Source organism: Microtus pennsylvanicus, chromosome X, assembly GCF_037038515.1.
Source record: "Microtus pennsylvanicus isolate mMicPen1 chromosome X, mMicPen1.hap1, whole genome shotgun sequence".
In the NCBI taxonomy this organism is placed as follows: Eukaryota; Metazoa; Chordata; class Mammalia; order Rodentia; family Cricetidae; genus Microtus; species Microtus pennsylvanicus.
In genome coordinates this window covers 140,791,721-140,810,617 of record NC_134601.1, presented here as the reverse complement: position 1 = coordinate 140,810,617, position 18,897 = coordinate 140,791,721, and the positions used below count along the sequence as shown (strand labels likewise).

At 36.7% G+C, this 18,897-nt stretch overlaps 1 protein-coding gene across 1 annotated transcript in view; it reads right to left on the bottom strand.

The window, feature by feature from the left end:
- Maoa (monoamine oxidase A) overlaps positions 1 to 18,897 on the bottom strand; it is a 73,675-nt gene that overhangs the window by 46,155 nt on the left and 8,623 nt on the right. Inside the window, exons 2-3 of the mRNA XM_075957129.1 lie at positions 6,500 to 6,594; positions 562 to 699 (exon numbers count right to left, since the gene is read on the bottom strand). Coding sequence (XP_075813244.1) covers positions 562 to 699; positions 6,500 to 6,594 — 233 coding nt within the window. The remainder of the gene's footprint in view (positions 1 to 561; positions 700 to 6,499; positions 6,595 to 18,897) is intronic.

Below are 18,897 nucleotides of genomic sequence, written 5' to 3'. Positions count from 1 at the left end.
AGACTCCTTATCAAAATATCACAGAGCTACTTACACATAAATATTTATTGCAGCATTATTCATAATAGCTAAATTATGGAACCAACCTAAGTGTCACAGGAATTGATAAAGAAAATGTAGATATAAATTATGGAATTTTTCAGTTATACAAAACAATAAAATTATGCTGGAAATTTTAAGCATCTGAAGCCAATTATATTAAACAAATTAAGACAATCTTAGAAAGGGAAATATTATGTTTTATCTTATTTGTACTTCCTAGATTTTTATACAGATACAAAAAATTATGAAAGTAGAAGCAAAACTACATGCGGGAATAAAGGAAACTAATGGGAGGGGGAAGAAAAGAAGGTAGAAGAATAGGAGAAGGAACATACTCAACATACAATATATGCTTATATGACAATATACTTATGTAATATGCAACATATCATGCAAAGTGAAAATACACAATGAAAGAATTTAAAAATTAACTTTAAAGGGAGAAAAAGTCACAAATAAACAATCTTCCTCAAATAAAATGTTCTTGAATTGGTCATATGAATAAAAAGTCAGGCTTACCTTGACATATTGAACTAGACGCTCTTTGACATTCACTTTATAAGTCTCTATGCCTAGCTCTTTAGACAAGCGTAAAATTCTGTTCTGGGTTGGTCCCACATAGGCTCCTCCAACATCTACCCATTTAACATGCTCATTCTGCAGAAAGAGGAAAAGTGATGTCACTTAAACTCTGTAATCAAGAAACCTTTTTGTCATGAAAGATCTTGTTTATTTGCTAACTTAATTGTGATTTGCATGTCCTTTATAATGTACACCTGAAACTCAAAACCTTTTGCCTTTCCACTCAAAAACTGGGGAACACTGTCTGACGATTCAATAGGCATGTCCATTTGTAGAACTATTGGTGAGGCTGATTCAGCAATACAACACATAAAAAAAAAACACTAGTACATCTTGCTGACCTAGATCCTTTGCAAATCACTTAGCTTATTACATGTACTTTTCTCTAGGGTTATTGCTTTAGGAGTCTTCCAGGTATTTAATAATCCTAATTGCCTGATTTCTGCTAGATGAAATCTTAAATCAGCCCACATTCGTGGACTTTTGCTGATAATCTAAAACATTTCTAGGGAAAAATGGATCATGGCAAAAGTATATTTAAAAGTATAAAAATATTCATATAACTATTTAATTATTTACAAATATGTACTTTCTCATACACTAAAACTATTTTATTTTCCCTCTTAAATGCAGCTCTCTACTTTTCCAACTTTTTATTAATGCATTTGATTTAATCAACAAATTGAATATTAGCAACACACAACTCCTTTGTGCATTTTTAATAAGTTTTCAGGTGTACTTGTCTTCTATTGTTTCCATCAGTTATTATGCGTACATATTGCCTTTATCATTACTTAACTGATTATTTTTTTGTGTAGTAATCACTGTACTTAAAAATCTTGCAGACATAAGTAAACTTCTGAGAGTTATTTTTCTCAGAAAACATTTACAAGATACTAATAATACAAGATAACTGTTTCTTTTCAGTATCTGAGATTTGAAGCTAGGAGGAAATGCACATGTAGCCTAGTCTTCTTGCAGTTCACCCTTAATTCTAAGATGCAGGCCAACCTGAAAAGAGGGGTTGAAAACCCCTCCTCATACACATATTTCCCTGGGATGGAAGAAAATGAACAAGGGAGAAAGTCAATTAGGGAGTCCTTCTCAGGGCACTGGAAAGACATTGGCTTTTTATATAAGTGAGAAGGTGAGCCTTTGGAAGGCTTAAATAGTGCTAAGGTCTAACTTAGATTTGAAGAACTCACATTCACTGCTGTGATAAAATAGATAATACAAACAAAAGTAAAAACAGGGAAATCAGAAAACTAAAGCAGTAATGTGACCTAGAGGTTATAGTGGCTCCACCCATAATATAGCAGTGACAATCATAGGAAACAGTGAATTCCAGATGTATTTTGAAGACAAAGGCAAAATAATTTCACACAGAATGAACGTTGGTCTGGAAGTGCTAAATAGGAACCCAAGTATTGATAAGTTGCTGTGTAGGAATGAATCTTGCTTTTGCAGTTGTTGGCAAGGGAACCTAGGACATTTAACGAAGTAGAAAATTATTCTACCACTGAGCAATTCAGCAGCAGCTCTCCAAAGTGAATGTTTTATGTTCCTCAACAAGAATGTACTTTAGGCATGGGGTTATACCTCAATGATTCAGTTCTTGCCCAGTTATGTTCAGGGTTTCATGCCCAGTACACACACACACACACACACACACACACACACACACACACACACACATCAGTTTGGATGGTCAATTTTAAGATGTCTGTTCAACATATATATTTACTAATTTCTAACTTCCCTGACAGGTCAATACAGTGAATTTTAGTTAACATTTTACTTATAATAGAGTAGTCACTCAAGGTTTCCATTCTGCTTTAGCAGTAGTAGTGAAGGGTTATTTCAATTTCTTTAATCTGGATTTCATAATCTTCATGTTTTCTTTCACTGTCAATATTGTCTCCTGAAGATTCTTTAGTCTCCAACATCTTCTTAAGAATAAATCAGTGCACCAATAAATTTCTATTGCTTTAACACAGACAACAAGGAGACTCTTGAGAATTTCCAAATATATCTTTAGAATACTGACACTCTCTTTAAAGCATATAATCCTAAATGAAGCAGGAAAAAGACTGAGACATTTCATAAAAGGTTTCCTTAAAAATCAGAAATACTCAGATGAGGTACCTTGAGTTCTGCAGGAAGACTCTAAGAGGTGTAATGTGGTGCTCTGTCAAGCTGTGCTTATTTTTTCTTATTTAGAGTATGTTACTCAGCCTACGAGGCCACAAACATGGAAATCTATTAGGGGACAAATATGTTGACCTCGTGGTGGCATTGCAGGCATTCCAACTTTATTAATTTGATTCTGTAGAATTATAGATGGTTTAATAATGAAAGATTGTTAAGTTCTGAACTTGTAGGAAAAAATCCATCAGAAGAAGTCAGGTGAGAATATCACATTTGGAATTTTGGTTTTTTAAGCTCCAAATAGTATATATGACTTCTTCTTCCACAATTATCCTGATTGATTGTTGTTTAATGTTTTCTATTAATACCATTCTGACCCTTCGTATACCTTCCTTATCTCTCTCTAGGCATTTGAAATATAAATGCTAAGTGTTCATTTCTAAGTATTTCTAAGATTTATTTCTCATATACCAAAGAGTACAGTACTGAATAGATGCTAATAATTCCTGTCTGCTGCTGACATATATAAATAGAGCAAAATGGTCAAGTAGCTCAAGCTAATAACATAGATTGGGATAAGCATGTTGGAATTTCATTTCCTTTACATGACTTGCTCTTAACTGAAAATCTGCATCATGACTGGTGTTCCTTTTTTAATAAGCAAAAGATTTAAATTATAAGAAAAGTAGGACTAAGGGATAACTTAATGTGTATCTCTAAAATGAAAGATTATTTTTCAAAAATGACAGAATCACATCTACTAAGTGAATATAAGCAAAATATTCAACTTGTCTTTTTCACTACCATACAATGCCTTCAATTTCAATGTAAAGATGGGCTGGTTGTAGGGGTACACACCTATGATTCTTATCATTCCAAAGGCTGGGGCAGTAGGATCTCAAGTTGAAAGTCAGTCTGATTACACAGAAAGAACCAATCTCAAAAATTTAAAATGAAGAGCCAGATACTGTGGTTCATGCTTTTAATCCCAGCCTTGGGAGATAGCGGCAGGAACGTCTCTGCTAGTTCCTGGCCAGCTTGGTCTACAAATGAGTTCCAGGACAGCCAGAGTAAGACCCTGTCTCAAAGAAAACAGAAAATTTAAATAAACGTATAAAGGAGCTTCTTGAAAGACATATATCTTATCACTCAGCTGAGAAGACTTGCATGTGAAAATGATATTAGGACTTACCAAAGTTAGACTTGGGTAGGTATAGTGAAGAGATTCTAGTCTCCTTATTCGTTTTGTTCATTTTAATGTATACAACAGTTTTGCCTACATGTATGTGTGTGCACGATGGGTATGCCTCCTGCCCACAGAAGTCATAAGAGGACTTTAGACCTGGAACTGGATTTATAAATGGCTGTTAACCATGACATAGGAGCTTGGAATCAAACCCAGGTCCTCTGCAAGAGCAACAAATGCTCTTAACCAAAACTTGCAACAGACTATATCTAAGGAAAAACTCAGAAATACTCCAAATAAATTTAATGTCGATTGATTTACATTAAAGTAAAGGAATTGAGCATATTTTATACTGCAGAGAAGCATATCTGCAACCCCTCTCCCTTGGAAACTCATTAAAAAGCAAATGGAATCTGGGTGGTGGTGTCGCACGCCTTTAATCCCAGCACTGGGGAGGCAGAAGCAGGCGGATCTCTGTGAGTTCGAGGCCAACCTGGTCTACAAGAACTAGTTCTAGAACAAGTCCCAAAGCTACAGAGAAACCCTGTTTTAAAAAAATTAAAAAGGGGGAAAAAAGCAAATGGAGATTCAGAAGTCCTAAGAATTTACTCACAAATTTCCAGATGATGCCTGAGCAAAATAGAAACAGGCCTCATGGGCCTAGTGAAGTAGATGCACATAATAGAAAGAATGCGTGACATGGTATGACTGGAAGAGTTACTGTATCATCCTAGTTGAGATGCCATTACTCAGCTATTGCAGCAGTATTCCAAATCTCCTTTTTATGCCGGTTTCTTCTCTACTGCCTGGCAATGTTAAATATTTGCTTTCCCTACAGTGGAGATAGCTGCTCTGCCTAATGAGACAAATGTCTGCCTGGAGTTTACTGGTAAAAGTTCTGTTTGTCTCAGCCAAGGATAGTGCTGCTCTTTCATTCTATTTTCCTTTTGTTTGTTTGTTTTGATTTTGTTTTTTAAACAAGACACCACTATGTAGCACAGGCTGGTCTCATTACCCTCTTGCCTAGGCCTTTCAAGTGCTTACTACTGTGAGTCACAAGGCCCAGGGATTCTTGCTCCCTTGGGAGAAGACTTGCTTAGAGCCACAGTACTCACTTTGTTACCAAAATATAACAAGTCAACATGCAAAGAACGGTAGAAAAAAGGGTAGGGAAAACCTGAAACCTTAATGACAAAGCTAAACTCCTGTACTGTCCTGGAATATCTACTAGTAAATGTCTGTGAAATAATTTAATGTTTTCACTGCCTAAGCCACTGTTACTATCATTGCATAGGCCATTCTGTTATTAGCCTAACAGAAACATCTACCTAGGCAGGCATTCTCTTCTTCTAGCCTTTTTTTAAAAACAATATTTGAATTAAAAAAAAATAATAAAAAAAATAAATAAATAAAAACAATATTTGTTTTACACTACTAGTACTCAATCATTACCATTCTATTTGTGTATTCTACCAAAGGAGATCGATCATTAATGAATTTCTAACTACCACAAACAAAGAAATGTTTCTACCTTTATCCTATATCATTTGGCACTGTTGAGCATTCCTTCCTCTTCCCTCCAGTGACAGGTAGCATAGCAGTGTTTCAGGCTGGCCCTCCTTCTCAGTTTCTATGGCTTTTCTCTAGCTCCTTCTCCCTCTGTCTCCTTGTCTCATTACATGCCCTACAAACTTCCATCTTTCACCTTATTTCCTTATATCTTCTCCAAATGTACTTTTTCATGAGCACCCATAGATTCAGTTATTTGTAAACACAGTAATATTAAACAATAAATACTAATGTAGTCAATATATAAAAGGCAGTGATATAACAAGAACTGCGCTTCTTTTACATAGCCAGACTTAAGCTGAGCAAAGAGGCCAAAGCAAAAAGTACACAAGATATGTTACATTTACTTCTACACTTCTTTATACTTTATATTTGTTGAATAAACAAGGAACCTACACTGAGTGTGTGTGTGTCTGTGTGTGTGTCTGTGTGTGTGTGTGGCTACAAAATTACTTTTAGTACAGCCAAACTACTACGTTACCTCAGGTACTATATACTCAATTTGACTCTCTTAATATAGAGATTATAACACTGTAATAAAGTTATTTGTTCACATTTGTTGTTTTATTAGAATGTTAGTGACTGAAGTCAGAGGCCATCACTGTCTAGTAAGCACTTGTTAAAAAATGATCATAGTACTATATGTCTATAATCCCAGCACTTGGAAGACTGAGGTATGAGAATGAATTTGAGGGCAGCCAGAACTATATAATGGGTTTAAGGCCAGCCTTAGATACTGAGAAAAATACTGTCTCAGAAAGAAAGAAAGGAAGGAAGGAAGGAAGGAAGGAAGGAAGGAAGGAAGGAAGGAAGGAAGGAAGGAAGGAAGGAAAGAAAAGAACATTTACTTGATGAAATAGTGTAGACTTGGTGGGCAAATGGCTTAACTGTGTGATCTTATTCAGTGCTATGACTTCAAGTGGCCCTATTTATACTTTTAAGTGACATGCTATAATTATTGAAATCACTTACCCTCACAGTATATGTTCTTCCTCCAACTCTATCACGAGCTTCCAAAACCAAGACATTAATTTTATATTCAGACAAGAGTTTGGCAGCAGCCAATCCTAAAGGCAAAATAAAAGAGACGAAGCATTAACATCTAAATGCCAGACATTCCAGACTTGATCAGATCTATCCAGAAAATGAGTAAAGGACAGTACATTTAATCTGTTGATTTTGCTATTATTGTAACAAACTTTGACCAAATGACTAGCTTATTCATCTTGTATTTAAGGTGAGCTATTGGAAAAAAATAGTAATATTTTTTAAAGTGTATCTTGTTTTCTAGAGTAGTCAAATCACACTTAGAGAATCCTCTGATCCCTCTTCCAGAAATTTGGACTGTATAAACAGATATAGGACTCAGTGATTCAGTGGAAGAACATTTGCCTACCATGCCTCATACCCAGAGTTCCATCTTTAGCACTAAAATTTTTAATTAAATAAACAGAATATGGTGTTTTTCTGTAAAACTTTCATACCTGCAGCCGCACTCAGATGTCTAGACTTTTCTGAATTAAAATTTTACCACCAGTTCCTATTACTTATATCTATATTACATAGTTCCTAAATATTGTTTCCCTCCGTAGATTATAAGATTCTTAGAGTTAGGAGTTGTACTTAATTTCATTCATTAGCTCAAAGCTAATGAACAGGTTCTCATCTATAAATAAAAGCTTTTATAAAATATATATTTCAAATTCAATATTGTAGCAGTGGAAAAGTTAAGACAGTGTTATAAATTACTATTTTATCAAAGTCACATGATATCAGTATGTATGATCATTTATGATAATCATAATCTAATCACCCAGCTCAGCAAGGGTTTCCAAGCTTTCTCCCCTATAAAATTACACAATCACTCTCCTTTTAATACTGTACATTTTGGAAGGACTGCTATACATACTCTGCATTTGAACAAATGGAAGTTATGGTCTAGCACTTTGAAGTTAGTGTATTTATATAAATTGTTGAGAATTCTTCAACAATACAAATTGTTTCTTTTTCTTGTTTATTTTTTCAGTCATTATTATGAACTCACTCATAATTGTTTGGACTCCAGCATATAATCTAATACTGTATTATTTATTGCTTAAATTTTTCAAATTATTCACTGGAAATTTTTGGTTCTTGTGTGTCTTTGCATACCTCTATTAGTTGTGTTTGTATATGTGTATGAACTTCTTTACTTTATGGTGCCACAGGATGCCCCAGGCTCACAGTATCTTCCCTGCCTGTCCAAACCTTATAATCACCCATTTCTGTAGTGAGCCTTGATCCCTTTTGAGAGGGAAGGAATAAAATTACAAACCAAAATGTGGTGTTTTTATGATTACTGGAGTGCCATTGCTTGCAGGAACTCTTAATTCTCAGCATAAGGCTATACATATTTGTATATACATATTTTTCAGCCTGCATACATTATATTTCAAATACTACCATAGTATCTGTTTATCTTTGAACCATCTGTTAAAATGAAATAAATCATACTGTAGAGGTAAATATAAGGGAGAAAGGCTAACTAGAATGTTAGAGAAAAATGAGTTACAGTAGAGGTGACGGTAGTAAAATAATATCAAGATATATATATATAAAAGTGGCTGAAGAAATGTGCTATTTAGAGTGATTATAAACCAATTAATTTGACAAATTTTAATGGTATATGTTCCAAAGCTAGGAATAACTGCAAAATAGTATTTTATTAGCATTTATTAGTAATAGCATTGATGCTATCACTAGCACTACTATCCTGGATTTGTCAGGGATGTAATGTGCTATAAGACATGGGAGTAAATCGGCTTGTTATCACTGAGAAGCACAATTTTTGGTATGTGAATAAAGAATGATAAGAATAAGAAAATTTCCCTGTGGCCCTAAATATTAATCTGAATAATTGGTCTTGGAATTTAAATAGGATGCTATTTAGGAAAATCAACTAGTGTTAGCCATCCCTATCCATGGATCCTCAAATATAATCAACTATATACTGAGTGGTTTTTTTTTTTTTTTTAGAGATTGTGTCTATCTAGTTCACCTAGCATGGTGGTGCACGCATATAATACCAGCAAGTGGATGTAAAGGCAAGAGGATCAGGACTTCAAGAGCATCTATTCACAACTATATTATGAGTTTGAGACCAGCCCAGGTTACATGTTATGACTCTTATGCCAAACATTTTTTCATGATGCAGAATAAATTAATGTTAATGTTTCAGTTTTCATGTTGTTTGGGATGACAATGACCAATAAAGAATTTTCATGACAAACAGAAGGTTAGAAAACACAGAAGAGTTCTTTTCTTACTGCTAGCAGGTAAAGCATAGACAATCTTTGCAGTCTAGAAAGACGTTTTCTTTATAAGACAGGGTCTTGCTGGGCGGTGGTGGCGCACGCCTTTAATCCCATCACTCGGAAGGCAGAGGCAGGCAGATCTCTATGAGGTTGAGGCCAGACTGGGCTACAAGAGCTAGTTCCAGGACAGGCTCCAAAGCTACAGAGAAACCCTGCCTCGAAAAAAAAAAAGAGGACAGGGTCTTGCTATGCAGTTCAGGCTGGCATTGAACTGCCAGCAATACTCCTGCCTCAGCCTCCTGAGTGTTGTGATTACAAGTATACAGCAGCATGCTCAGCTTCAGTGAAGCTTTCCTAATGTAACAACTATGGTTGTCAATTTGGAGGGAAAACAAAAGAAGATACCTACTATAAATACAAGTCTCTGAGATTATACTCCTTAACCATGCATTCTTCCCTCTCCCCAGTCGCTACAAAACTCAATAATCACTTGTAGAAATAACAGATCTCAACTGAGCATGGTGGAACATGCCTGTAATTCCTTCATGCAGAAGGCTCATGCAGGAAGATATAAATTTTGAGGCCCATCTGGCTGTGTAGCAAGACTATATATGTCAAAGAAAGAATTAAGTAATGGGAAGAAGGGAAAGAAAAGAGAAGGGGAAAGGGAAGGAATAAAATTAATATTTAAAATAAGTAGTCAGGAGAAAAGGAATTATGAAGAAATAGCAAGGATCCTATTTTCAAAGTATGCTGTGAAATGTCTAAAGGCTCTATGTGTGTACTATAAGCAATGAGGCTAATGTGCTCGGATAGCAAAAAATGAGGAGCAAATCAAACAGAAACAAGATATGAGTCCCAAGCAAGTCTTAAACATGAGATTTGTTTTTCTTCAGCCTTCAGAGTGCTGGGATTATAAGCCCATGCAACTATGCCAGCTCAATGAAAACTTGTTGCTTCCCTAGAGCAGAGCCCCTGCTATGTTGCAGGTGTGCAAATGCTTGCTGCAGTCAGTGGGAAAACTATGCTAAGAAAACAAAACCACATTCATATGGCTGAGGCAACAGAGGTATCTTGTTTGTTTGTTTTACTGTTTGGTTGGTTGGTTGGTTTGGTTTTGTTTGGTTTAGCGTTTTTTGCTTTTTGTTTTTTCTCATCTCAGATAAGGCCTTCCTATGTAGCCGTGACTAATTTGCCAGCTTCTGTCTTTGTTGGGATTAAAGATGTGCACCACTATACCCTGCAACAGGGTAGGTTTTACTGTTACTTAGAGTTGAACATGTTATACATGCTAGCTATGTCTTATACATGTTAGCTAGGCCAGCAAAGGATCACTGAGTTGTCTCTGGCCCTTATATTACCTTTATCTCAAGTAACCAAAAAAGTTTCATGAGGATAGTTATCACGTCAGTGTGTGTGTGTGTGTGTGTGTGTGTGTGTGTGTGTGTGTGTGTATGCCCAATGGAGTCAGAATATTCTAAGTATTAATAGCCGGTTTTTCTGAATTTTAAGCACGTATTGCTGACAGATAAGAACAAAGTATCTCAGTATGCACACAAGCTGGTTACTGATACATACAAACATTCTTGTTTGTCTGTCTACCTATCTGTCTATCTGGATTTTGTGCTGACTGGCAGATAAATAATTCTGTGTTTTTAAAGAGGCCAAATTTTACAATCCTTTCAATTTCACTAAGCTAAAAACACAGTCTTAAGTGATAAATAGAATTAATCTAACAGTTAACTTCAATTTGCCCTTAATTCAACAGACTGGTTGTCTAGACAATCTCAACTTATTTGATTATTGCTCAGCATTTATCTTCACTTTAGATAAATAAATCTCACCTAAGTTGGGAAATGTAATTACTTCTTAATTCGTTATTTGTCTAAGTCTTTCGTTGAAATTTAAAGTACACTAAAAATGTTCCACAAAGATATTCTCAAATTCTGAACAAAGAGAAAGTCTAAATTTAAAGCAATAAGTTTTATGAACATTAATCCTCAGATAAGACACTCCAAGGAAGAGCATTAATTTTCATAAAAGTTGAGATACTTATACTTCTCCTTTTGGGATAAATTTCCAGAGAACACCATTTATATTCAAAACCCTGAGCAGTCCTGCAGCAAAATAATAATAATAATGATAATAATAAAATACTCATTAAATTCAGCATCTCTCCACTCTCTGTTATTCTTTTTTAAAAAAAAACTGTGCATCAAAATACAGTTAGGAAAAGCTGGTTTAATCACTTTCAAAATTGTTCAAATAGTTACAGTAATAAACTCCCATAAGCAGGGCCCTAGTTAAATAACATCATAATATCTATAACATAAGATAAGTATGGGAACAAAGCTTTGATAAAGTCATGGCTTATCCTCTAACACCTCACAAGATTATTCTATAATTACAAGTGGTATTTCCAACTTTTCATATTGATCATCACCCCAGAATGTGCACAGTTAATTTCTTACTATTTTGTGATGTGATCCCTGACTAACAAAATTCCTATATAACTGCACACTTGGATTCAGGGACAATAAAAAAGTATAATCAAACACAGTTTATATTAAAGTTTCTAGTCAACATTCTCATAGCCGGAAAACAGAGAGCAAATCCTTACAAATTTTACTGAAGGCACGTAGTGAACACTTTATTGACAAATACTGAATGAATGGATGGATAAATAAATGGATGAATGAATGAATGATCGAATGAACAAATGAATGAATTGAGCATACAATAAAAAGGGTTTTAATGTAAGCCACAGCTCACAGTTAACTCATTTAATTTGGAAACAATCTATTCAAATGTCATTTTCATTATCGTTCATAACTTATCTAAAGTACAGAACACTTTCGTCAAGTATTACTTCCTCATAAAATAATTCCTCTGCAATTTCCTGCAGGCAGAATTAGTTGCTCCTGACACTGTGAACCAATCTTAAGCATATGCTGAATATCCCTCATCTTGTAATACTTTATTAGACCCTAAGTTGTTTAGATTTCAGATTATTTGTTTAGACTTTATTTGTGTGGGGGGGGTCTTGTCCCTAATTCGATAGATAGATAGATAGATAGATAGATAGATAGATAGATAGTATTGTATAGAGGTTGAGGCAGGAGGATTGCTGCAATTCAATGCCAGCCTGAGCTGCATAGCAAGAGCCTGTCTTAAGGAAAGAAAATGTCTTTCTAGACTGCAAAGATTATCTGTGCTTTACCTGCTAGCATTAAAAAAGAACTCTTCTATGTTTTTCTGTTTGTCATGAAAAAATATATATGTATATATATGCAGGGGGGAAGATTGAGGGAGAGACCCAAATCTAAATACTGCATTCACTTATTTTAAACATACACCTTCTATGCATAGGCTTAAAGTAGCTTTATGCAATACTTCTCATGTGTTTTCTGACTGTAACCTGCCACATGATGTAAGATGCAGAATTTTCCACATGTAGCATCATGTGAGCACTCAAAAACTTTCAGATTTTTTATCTTCAAGTTAGGGATACTCAGCAAGTACCAGCAGCACTTCATATTCATAGATATAAATTCTGCTACATAGATGGGTCTTATGTCTTACATTAGCTACTGTATAGAGAAATGAGCTAGCAGATAAACTAGAGAGCACCCTCTGATCAAACTTGTTTTTTTCATGTAAGTCAAAATTTTATCTAATGCTTTGAAGGCCATTGATCTTTATAATCTATAACAAATACAAAATAAACAATAAATGCATATTTAGTATCAATGGCTTCACTCCAAAATGTAAGATCTTTAAATATTAGTCTTTCAAACTGACTAAAAGTAATCTTATTGGCTGGGGATATGGCTCAGTTGGTAGAGTGCTTATATACGATGCATAAAGCCAAGATCAAGTTTGATCCCCGGAATCATAAAAACTGGCTTTGAACCTATAGTCCCAACACTTCAAGTGTGGGTACAGGGAAGTAAGAAGTTCAAAGTCATCCTCATCTACATAATGATTTTGAAGCCAGTTTGAATACACGAGACACTGTCTCAATAAAAGAGAAAAAAAAGAGATGAACAAAACAAAAAAAAATTACGTTCATTAGTTTTAGTATGAATGTTAGAACTATTCCATCATAGTCTATTTACTACTAACTTTCTTATGTTAGTAAACTTATCTTTTGTTTGCTTGTTCACTTATTTGTTTGAGACAAATTTTCATATAACTCAGGCTGGTTTTGAACTTGATATGTAGCCAAAGATCTTTATTTACTGATCCTCCTCCTGCCTCTACCTAAATGTTGAGATTAAAAGCATGCATCCAGTTGAATTTTCTTACAATTCTTATGTTTTACCACTTCTGTGAAATCTCAGAATCAGTTCAAATTACACTGCAGGCACAAGGACAATGAAAAGGTTTCAAGAACATACAATGTTAACCCAGGATAAAAATGAAAAAGTCTATTTATAAAAATATGACCATCTTTAAAATGAAAAATTCAAAAAGCTTTTAACAGATTTTCAAAGGGATATTTGTGTGGTGATTTCTTCTCCCTCCACCCTCCCTCTCCCACTTCTCTCCCGCCCCTCTACCATGTGTGTGGGGTAGGGGCCTGTGGTACATTAACAGGTGGAAACCAGAAATTGACTTTTTTTCTTCCTCTACCATTTCACCAACCTATTTTTTGAAGCAGTGTCTGTCACTGAACCTGGAGCTTGCCTTTTAGTTAGACTATCTGACAAGTAAGTCCCCAGAATATGTTTCCAAAGCTCCAGTCCAAATCAGCTCACCCCACTGCCAGTGTTTGACTTATAGAAATGCACCACCATACTGAATTTTTCTGTGGTTATAAAGGTTCTAAACTCAGGTCCTCATGATTGTAGAGGAAACATTTTACCCACTGCGTCACTTCCCTAGCATCTTCTTTTGGTTTATGAACCAGTCTCACTCAGTACCTCAGGCTTGTTGAAGGAGGGCTGCTTGTTTGTTTGCCGGCAGAAACTGTACTCATTAAATCATTGCTTGGCCCATTAGCTCTAGCTTCTTATTGGCTAACTCCTCCATCTTAATTTAACCCATTTTTATTAATCTGTGTATTGCCATATGGCTGTGGCTTACCGGCTAAAGTTCCAGCATCTGTCTCAGGTGGAGCTACGTGACTGCTCCCTGACTCTGCCTCCTTTCTCTCAGCATTCAGTTTAGTTTTCCCAGCCACATAAGTTCTGTCCCATCAACAGGCCAAGGCAGTTTCTTTATTTACCCATGGTGTAGGGATAAGTCCTGCCCCTTAGGGGGCGTGTTCGCCTCGGGCTAATGTCTGCCTATAAATTTGGCGAGCATGCTCCGAGCTCTCGCTTCTACTTTCCTGGTCTCCGCGGGAACGGTGGTTCTGTAAGTCTATTTCTACATTAAAACTATATATATTTTTACAAACTGTCTGCATTCGTTTACGCCGCTACACCATGGTATTCACACCATACAGAGGGAAATCCCATATCACAACTTGATCTGGAAATCACTATTTAGTCCAGGCTGACTCCAACTTGAAATAATTATCTTGCCTCAACTTTCTAAAAGCCAGAGTTAAAAATTTAAGCTACCATGCCCGATTTTCAAGGGCATATTTGGTCCAAAAAGCTAAGAATAACTGTTTAATCTCTACTCAGAGTCCCAAATTATTATTTTAAAGTATATAGAGGTGAATAGGTTGGAGAGAGGGCTCGGAGGTTAGGAGAAATTGTTGCTCTTACAGAAGAACTGGGTTCAGTTCCCAGCACCTCCATGGTGATTCAAAACCATTTATAACTCCAGTTATTTGTAGTAATAGGGGCGACGCAGGGCTGTGTCCCCAAAACCCCAGCCGCCTGCCCGGCTAGCTTATGCCCCGAAATAATTACACGGACACTGTATTCATTTAAACACTGCTTGGCCCATTCCTATCTAGCCTCTTCTAGGCTAATTCTCACATATTAATTTAGCCCATTTCTAATCATCTGTGTAGCGCCCCTAGGTGCGCTTACCGGGAAGATTCTAGCCTAAGTCCATCCTGGGTCGGAGCTTCATAGCGTGCGTCTTCCCTGGAGCAGGTAGCATGGCGTCTCTCCTGCGTCTGCTCCGGAGAGGAGAGCTGTGGAGTCTGACCTCACTTCCTCTTCCTCCCGGCATTCTGTTCTGTTTACTCCACCTACCTATGTCCTAATCAATGAAATGGGCCAAAGCAGTTCCTTTTATTTTAACCAATGACCTTCCTCCATCATTTCCCCTTTTTCGGTTTAAACAAAAAAAAAAAAAGGCTTTAACTTTAACATAGCAAAATTACATATAACAAAACAGTTATCAAGTAAAAGTTACAATAATCTTTATCATAACTAAGGAAAACTATAACTATAACTAACTATTCTTAACTCCATCCAAGACTCCAGAAAGATACAATACTACATAAGCAGACAAGAAAAAAGCAACTTTTAAAACTCTAGAAATGACAGAGACATCTCGCTGCCTGGACAGTCACCCAAAGTTCCTCTGTACCGTTGGGGCATCCATCTTCAGCCTTCAGGCCCATAGTATCCAGCAGACATTTCCATAAAGCAGGAAAATTCAAAGTCAGTTCAGTCACTATCTGTTGTGTCCTGCAGAATGTCTTGCAGACTCTTTCATGAATCAGGAACCCCGAAAGATCATCTCACCTTTAGGCAAGTTCAGTAGTCCTCTCTCTGCGGGTTCTCTGTGTCCAGTTTATGCAATAGTCCAGGCAAGAGCAGTTTCTTGCCCAAATGGCTATCAAACTCCATAAGGATCCTCTTCGATGCCCATCTTCTTCCTGAAGTAGATTGGTGCTGCCAGGAGCAGAGTGTCTCATTGTCATGAAAAGTCCTAAGTTATTAAAACATTAAATGCCATATTCTGCAGTCTTTGAAAGATATGAAGAATGTCTATCTAACTAAAATGTATCTCTATATATCTAGAAAATCTAACTAACATGACTATAAGCTTGACTATTACTGATGATTATCCATTAACAACCTATATTTCTTAATTATACAGTACATATTTAAATGAACTACACAATCACAACACCCCAATCAAAATCAGAAACACGTATACATATAACAAAATTGACCTTAAATCTCTATCAATGCAAATTATTCCCACCTATATCATTTCCCCCTTTAAATGTAAAAGAATATTTATAAACAATATTTTGGGAACATGGGCGCAGGTTTTTCTCTCCAAACTGCTTCCTGCTGAATAGGGGCGTCGTTAATTAGGTCTTTCATGGTATAACCCGTGTGCTAGTTTCATTTCAGTTGGCAGTTGAGCGAAGCAATTTTCTGAAGATGTTCACAGCAAGCCTTCAGGAGGACGTGGTCCATCATACCAAATCGGAATTGAAGAAATGAACAGGGTCTCATCCTCTGTGAAAACAAAATAAGAATCTCTTTTCCAAAGTATCATATCCTTAGATCCAAATTCTGAAATCATACCCTCATGATATCCGTTCTGGTTCCACTTGGCAGCCCATATAATGAAATGTCTCTCTGTACTTAGCTCCTTCACAGTCAAAAATTTTAAAGAAAACACAATGTACATAATCCAGACTCTCTGTGAATTTTCCATCTTTACGCGGCTTATTTTTATTTATATCTATAACTATCTGTACTGTCTCTTTAAAGACTTTACTTTTACTTTTTTCTTTTTAAACCATTAACTTTATTCTCTATATTCTTTTTCTTCTCTCTCCCAAGCCTACGTACATTCATCCAACAGTGTGACTCATTTAGTGGTCTGAATCTGTCCTCTTGTGAATCTGCAATTTTTTACTATCCAGGAGCACTTTTGATTTACGCCTTTAAATCACTAGACGCTTAAGAATCTAAGCTGTGACATTCCTAGGTTAACTTTTTGCTTTTTGAGCGTATGTCTGTAGACCAGGCTGTCTTTGAACTCTCAGAGATCCGCCTGTCTCTGCCTCCCAGGCATTGGGATTAAAGGTGTTTGCTTCTACACCTTGAACTCACAGAGATCTGTTTGTCTCTGCCTTCTAGGCACTGGGATTAAAGGCGTGTGCTACCACACCTTGAAGTCACAGAGGTTTACTTTAAGAATTTTAACTTTTAGTCTGCATATATTTTTAACACACTTTAAACCATTTAGAAATTTTCTTTGTCTTTGAATCTCTCTTTATTGTATATCTCTCTTTTTCTGACCACATGAGTCTTTAATTTACCAAGCAATATCAGTAGGACTAAAGGCTTGGCTTTGCCAGCTAGATCCAGTCCATTCCTTAGCTTTCCAGCCTCATGGCGGATATACAGGCTGCAGCCATGTTTATAGCCACACCTCTATGGCGTTTCAAGGTCCCTGCCAGCCAGCAAGCTACAACAGACAACACTCAAATCCTCTCTTGGTAGCCGGCCCTCCTGCCTCAAACAGTCAGAGTTTGCCCTGGCAGGATGGCCCAGAAAGCCGGCATTTTTAAACGGCACAGCTTTTTTCCTGCTACAGCTTAAAACCGAAAAGCATGCGTTCAGCTTTTTGTCAACACCGTTTAAGTGTTTCGTGGCAGGACCTCTTAATGAGCTGCAGGCTTTGCAGCTAAAGCTGAGTCAGGAAGCCTCTCTTAGATGAGGCGCTTCCTTGCCTCTAGCAAGCAGAGTAGACCAGAGAAATTGTCACAATCAAGAAAACATGCTTTACTCTTTCCCAAGCTTTCTCAGGCTTTCTGTGGGCTCAGTTAGCCACACGTCTGGGCGCCAAAATGTAGCGGCGTAAATGAATGCAGACAGTTTGTAAAAATATATATAGTTTTAATGTAGAAATAGACTTACAGAACCACCGTTCCCGCGGAGACCAGGAAAGTAGAAGCGAGAGCTCGGAGCATGCTCGCCAAATTTATAGGCAGACATTAGCCCGAGGCGAACACGCCCCCTAAGGGGCGGGACTTATCCCTACACCAGTTCCAGGCGAATCTCATGCTACTTTCTGACCTCCTCAAGCATCAGGCACACACACAGTTCACATACATAAACTCCGACGAAAACACTGATACACATAAAATAAAATAAATATATCTAAAATGTACAAAAAGGAATAAATAAAAGTATATATAGGCTAGCTAGATGGCTCAGTTTATAAAGGCAGCTATTGCACAAGCCTGGTGATCTGTTCTCAATTCCCAGAACCCACATAAAGGTAAAAATAAAGGTGAAAGGAGAGAACAGCACCTGTCTGCTGTAACACTTGCATAGCTATTATGCATGCATTCATGGACACATACACACACATACAGACACACACACACACACACCATATAGACAATAATAATAGACGTTTAAAGGCAAATATATTTGTCACATGAGAGTTTCCAAACCTAATAGGATACCCCACATTTTTCAATGTAGCTGCCCATAAGCAACAGCAGTATCATACAGTCACATCTGTAAATTACTTTCAGCTAGCAGATACTAACTAGGTTTTAGTTCATCAATCAATGCCCAAGGTAAGTAAACACAGTTACTACAGATCCATGGATAAACCTTCACAGCAAACTAGGGAGATAGGGAATAGAAAAGGAATGTCCTGAAAGTACGTATTTTTAAGGATCAAAGGTTTAGATGAGTCACTGAGACTTCTGGGATATTTAAAAATTCATTTGCCTTTTTTGGGCTTCCATTTTGGCCCTTTTGAAATATTATGAGTAGTTACTAAGACCCTCAGACATGGTTAATATGTAACTAACTATCAAAGTGTTGTGCCCAGATTATGACCCCCAGAGAGAGACCACCAGAGAGGCCCAGACTGTAATAAGCAAGGTTTAATCAGCATAATACAAACATGTTTGGAACTCATCTCCATCCGCGTTACAAAGAGGTAGAGAGGAGTTGTATCTCCTCTGTGGGGTAAGCTTTTAAAGGCATACCTACAAAGAGAATCTTTGAAGATGCTTTGCCACTGGTACAAAGACGTTTGCTCCCTCCCATTCTGCTAAGTCAGGTTTTTCCTTGTTTTTAGAGCAAGGCCACTGTTCCTGAATTAGGCCATCTTTACCAGCCTGAACCAGGTGCCTGGCTGGACTGAGCTAAGTGACTTTGTGTTCAGAATCTCCTC